We start from the raw sequence: 5,986 nt of genomic DNA on the forward strand, positions 1-5,986 counted from the left end.
GAAATCTGCCTGCCTCTGCCTCCCAAGTGCTGGGATTAAAGGTGTGCACCACCACCGCCCAGCTCCAAGGCAACTTTTATAAAGGGAAACATTTAATTGGGACTGGCTTAAAGTTTCAGAGGGTTGGTCCATTATCATCATGGTGGAAGTATGGCAGTGTCAGGCAGACATGGTGCTGCAGAAGGAGACCAGAGTTCTACATCTTGATCCACAGGCAGCAGAAGAAGATTATGTGCCACACTGGACATAGCTTGAGCATAGGCGACCTCAAAATTCAACTCCACAGTGACATACTTCCTCCAACAAGGCTATTCCTCCTAATAGCACCACACCCTATAGCTAAGCATTCAAACCCATGAATCTATGGGGCTATACCTATTCAAACCATTACAAGGGAAAAGCTGGCCAGCAAAGAGGTAACTCCAGATGGCTGCAAGCTTCACACAGTTCACAAAGCGAAGAGTGACTGGGGGTACCAACACTGAGCTCTGAAGTGCAATTTGTGTACTGCTGACATAAGATTCCTGCAAGAATGGGATGGTGCCCATCACACCACATCCACCATTCCTGAAGAGAAACTATAGAAAACTAACACTATATTAAAATACAACTGTGATTATCTGTCCCTATCACAGATTACAATAATATAATCCACACTTCCATCTCTGTCATACCATGTTGTTATGGTGTCCAGAGTAGGAATAGGCTGTGACCACTCTGACTCTGGGCCACAGGTCTTACGTCTCCATATCTGTGTCTCCGTAGGTGGACTACTTTTCTCTTAGAGACCCAGTTTCTTTGCTTGAATAAGACAACATGAGTCTCAGGGACAGAATATCTTGCCACAACAGACTTAAAATCAATCACTATTGATCATATAACATGTGGCAAAGAGAGCAAAATCACTTATATTCATCATCTGCATTGAGAAAGAATTTTTTTATAATATCACAACCATGACATTTTACTTTAATATTGAAGACAGTACATTAGAATAAGCAAGGTAAGTAGGTAATTTTTATAATAATGGCTGAGTTACTAAGTACTTAACTATGGAATTATGATCTGAGTGCTTTAAACTGATGACTTCACTTTACTCTTTTATGACTTTACTCTTCTATGTGTAGGAACCATTTTTCTCAAGTTCAGTAATTTAGACAAGGTAATAGCATACCATATGAGTGGCAACATCTAGACTTGTTTATAGGCAATCTGACTTCCTGAGATGCTTAGAGTAACAACTGGCCAGAGACAGGCGTTCTGGGCTGCCAAAGCTCTTGATACAGGTGGCATTTGCATCAGATTTTATTCATATGTGTTTCTGAATTGGCTCTGTTTTGCTTAAAACTATTAAAAATTATATCAGTAAATCGAAGTTTGCTACTTGATCTGAGCAAAGACTGGGTATATATTTTGTATGTCACGTTTTCCAACCACAGGCATGGGGTAAGATTAATGCAGTATTATGACAATATATGTTTCAACTGTTTGTAGTGGTGGCCTAGAAACAAGCAGAAATTCTATTTTTAACTTATAATACTAGGTACCTTTTTCCCAGGGTCCCCTGGGGAGAAAGGAACAGGCATAAGGAGTACATATAGTGGCATTTGGGACCGTACCTCTCTCGTCCTGCATTTTTGCTGATTATTCTTGGCCCCTCTCCTCCTGTATAAGTCATTTACGTTCTCCTATGTTTTCTCTTTCTCTTGGCCTTTTCCTTTGCTTGATACTAGTGTTTTAAATTATACATGTGAGTTTTTGCCTGCATGTATATCTGTGTACTGCATGCATGTCTGGTGCCAGCAGAAGCCAGAAGGAGACATCAGATTCATTAGAATTGGTATACAACTGGTATGACAGATACAGATGTGAGCTGCCATGTTGGTGATGGGAACCACACCCAGGTCCTCAGAAAGGACAGCAAGCACTCTTAACCACTGAGCTATGTCTCCAGTCTTAGCTTGGGTCTACTCTTACATGTTCCTGGAGGCATTTCCCTCCCTCTCCTGGTCTACAGAACTTGGGAGACATTTCTCATGAGTTTTACTTAATATTATGCTGGATTGCTTAGTGTTTAAGAGTAGCTCACTGCCTGGCCTTGGGGGTATATTCCTGCAATCCCAGCACTTAGGAAGTCAGTCAGATAGCTGAAAGTTCAATGCCAGCCTGAGCTATACAGTGAGAAACTCTTTCAATAAAAACATTGAATTGCTTGTATACAACTTTATTTCCACTCCAAACATCAGAAGAAAAAGGTGCAAGCAAGGGCCATTTCTTAGCTTGCTAGATCTACACTAGCTCAGCCTTTCTAATTCAGAAGTTCTACCACTAGCTCATCTATGCAGAGAGAGATCCAGTACTGCAGGCGATGAGGGCTCCTCAGAGGCTGCACAAAATTACAAAGGACATTTTCCACTTTCAGAATTTCCAAAGTTTAACTCCAGAATGGAATCAATTTTTATAAATCTGTACTTGCATTCAAATTTTAAAACAGACCAAAAATCTGATTACGAGCAGGGAAGTAATAAAAAGCAAGCAAGCAAGCAAGCAAGCAAACAAACAAAAAACCCACAACTCCACTGTGCCTGGGAGAGAAACGCCTGCCGCACTTACTGGGTGTATAGAGGCCCTCCTCAGTGGGCAGGCACTACAGTGTGTGACAGCCTGTCCTCCTGCACTGACTAGCTTAGCCCTCCCACTCTTAACAGGGTCCTGATCAGAGTCTGATAATTCTATGGGAGCCTACCTGCCCCTGCCTCTTGAAAGGAAAGATTCCGTACATGGGGCCATTAGAAAGAACTTAGTGGTCCTGAGCAACCTGACCCCAACTCCAGGTTCAAGGCTTGTCCTCTTTCTTAGCCTGAGTTCAGAGCCCATTCAATACCACGGACAGCGACATCTCTTCTGGCCAGAGCAGCAGGGGGTGTACCTGTTGGTTTGTTCTGTACACAGATGGGGACTCCTCCTCTCTCATTTCTCCCCCTGCTTCTGAGAACACCATTTCTTCCTCCTGCTCCTCACTGTCTTCAGAGCAGGAATCAAATACATCAGCATAATATTGCTCAGCAACAAGTGGGTCTTCTGGGATCTCTGAAATAGAAAATAAGCAACCATCACAGTCATGGAAGTTGTAACAGGGTAAGCTAGGACCCTTGCAGATCCTCAGAGGTTGGCACTGGGAAAGCTTCCTCGGAGTACAGTGCTGACTCTTAGCTTCCTGAAATTGTCTACTGGATATAGTCATCACTCAGCGAAATTAAACCAGTAGAAAGAGGGACACTAATCTTTGAAGTTAGGAGAACAAAACCATGAGACAAGAGTAAATAGTCTCCTCTGGAGCTTTTACATGAGTCCTTATTAAAAATAAAGGGAGTCTGGAGAAAAATAAAGATGAGAAAGCAGGGCAGGGCCCTGTTATGCAACTCACAAAAGTTTGTAGCTGAGACAGTGGGAAGGAGATTGTGTTAATAGCCTTCTTTTAAAGAAGTTTCATTTTTAAAAATGTCAGTAGTGAGATAAAACAACACGGATAGGATATATAACGATGACATTTGGCCAAACTGGGAAATACATCACAATTCTTTTCTAACAGGTTATATGGACTGAGGCTGTTCAAATGGAGTTTGCTCTGGTGGGCTATATTAATTTGTTTAAAAGCAAAAGGAAAAGGGAAGATTATCTGTGTATGCTGGAAGTTGGAACCAGTTACCCAAGTTACTTGGCATAGTATCTCTACTGACTAAAACAGAGTTGGTACACATAATAATATCAACAAAGAAAGGCCAAGGGTGGGCTATGGGTGGCCCAGCATTGGACACTCTAATTTACTAATTGAGACTGGCAATAGAGAAATCCCTTTGACTGGGAAAGGAAGAAATTACATAATGGTACTATACTGTAGCCAGGTGAGGCTTTGCAGCATTTCGACTAATAAACAGAATTATTGTTCTTACTTGCAACACAGGGTGCTATTTTTTAACCCATTGCTACTTTGTTCTCTCTGGTGGAAAAATGTGTCACATAGGGTCAGAAAAATCACAGTTTGACCCAACCTCTGCCTGCTTGTATATAAAATCCTGGGCAAGATGCTTACATTTACAGAGCTCTGTTTTCCTCAGTAAAAGTGATATAAGGGTACTCTAGTCATGTGACGTGCAGACCCCATAGTAAGCTGCTGATGAAAACATCTATCTGTATACAAGGAAATGTCACAGAACTTCCACTCAGTTTGCATAGCTGTAAAAAGGGGGGGTGTCTTTCCATTAACTGACTCAGAATCCTTTGAAATAGAACATGGGCTGGAGACTTATCCAGCAAAAGAAAAGGAAGTCTTAAGGCACACAGCTGTAGCTATGTGGGGTGGGAGACATCTTGTGGGAGTCAGCTCTCTCCTTCCACCATGTGGGGCTGGAGATCAGAGTCAGTTAATCAGGCTCACTCGTTGGGCCATCATGCCAGCCCCTAGAAGGAACACTTTACAATATCCTTGCCATCTATGCTTTTGTTGCAAAACACAAGAGGCTATACAGTGGATCAAAGTAGCTCAATGACAAAAATTACATATATTCCTAACAGCTTTTGACAGTTCTTAGGGTGGGACTTGCATGTGCTGTCATTTAATCCAGGCCTGTATCATCCACATCTATCTATCTATCTATCTATCTATCTATCTATCTATCTATCTATCTATCTATCTTTGAGAGTGATGTCTGATTGAGCAAACAAAGTGATGATGTGACAGAATGAGTCAGATAGGATATACCCAACTCTCAGAAAGAGAGGCTACTTAAAAGAGCAGTGCAGAGAGAGGGGGAGGGAGGGATTGTTTTCAAACAGGAAAATCAAAACAAATGTAAGCCTGATTCAAGTGTGTTTGTCAAGCTGTATGTTTTTCTATAGCGAGCCCAATTTGAAGCCTTGTTCGGCTAAGGCTCATTTCTTCTGTCACTGAGGGAAAAACAGACTGTGATAAATAGCTTTAATTTCCTCACACCCTGAAGTCAGCCTCATAACAGACACATTTCAGATCTCTCCTGTGCTGGGTGGGCAGTGACGGGGCATACTTATGAAGGAATCCAATAATGGCTGTCCAAGCTTGGACACCAGTGCCACAAATTCATACTTGAGGGAAAGAGAAGTTATTATCTAGTTCCACAGAAAGGGTGGCCTTTGTCAGATACTTCAGTCAAGACCTAAACAAATCCCTTCTAAGATGATGGAGTACTAGGGTCACCTATAGGACTTGTTAATGGGTACATAGTGCTAGATTTCAACATCTCCTCAAAATGCTGATTTGGTACTTTTGGGTAGCACATGAAGTATTTATTGTGTGTGTATGTGTGTGTATGTGTTTGTGTTTGTGTGTGTGCATATGCATGCGCACGTGTGCTCATACACAGGTAACTTCCAAGGCCAAAAGCAGGTACTGGATACCTTGGAGCTGGAGTTATACTCGGTTTTGAACCATGCAATTTGGTTGCTAAGAACTGAATTTGGGTACTCTGCAAGATCAACAAGTACTCTCAATCACTGACCCAGTTCTCCAGCCCCACACTTCTCATTTCTATAAAGTTCCAAGTTGATGTGGATGCTGCTGGCCCAAGAGCCATACCTGATAACAACTACTCAAGTAAACATATCTTAGGACATATAGAATCTCTTTAATAAAAGACATGTGGTTCTATCCTAGCCCCGCACCTTCCACTCTTTGTATATTAAAGCAAGCCATGAGCAGAAACCAAGTGCTTTAGAGAGCTGAAGCTGTGCTCTCTGTGGCCTCAATTGCTTCTGATCTCTATGGTGTTATAAACAATGAGACAGTTACTACTTTGTGAACAGGAGCATGGAAGTGAGTGGTGAGCAGCCTCAGGTTATGCACAGTTTTGTGTGATTTTTATTTTTATTTTTTGCCTTGCATATCTTTCTTTTTTATTATTATTACTTTATTTATTTTTATTAGATATCTTCTTTATTTCATGTCATATGA

The 5,986-nt window shown here is 41.5% G+C and overlaps 1 protein-coding gene across 5 annotated transcripts in view; it reads right to left on the minus strand.

Annotated features, from left to right (window-relative positions):
• The window catches only part of Nek11 (NIMA related kinase 11), a 238,726-nt gene that overhangs the window by 89,245 nt on the left and 143,495 nt on the right, over window positions 1–5,986 (minus strand). For all 5 annotated transcript variants that reach the window (XR_004111384.1, XM_031343621.1, XM_031343620.1 and 2 more), the window contains one exon: window positions 2,930–3,090. Coding sequence is in view for 4 of the 5 variants with exons in the window: in XM_031343621.1 (XP_031199481.1) it covers window positions 2,930–3,090 (161 nt within the window). In the remaining variant the exon portion in view is untranslated. The remainder of the gene's footprint in view (window positions 1–2,929; window positions 3,091–5,986) is intronic.

The sequence above is a fragment of the Mastomys coucha genome, unplaced genomic scaffold (assembly GCF_008632895.1).
Source record: "Mastomys coucha isolate ucsf_1 unplaced genomic scaffold, UCSF_Mcou_1 pScaffold23, whole genome shotgun sequence".
NCBI classification, from domain to species: domain Eukaryota; kingdom Metazoa; phylum Chordata; class Mammalia; order Rodentia; family Muridae; genus Mastomys; species Mastomys coucha.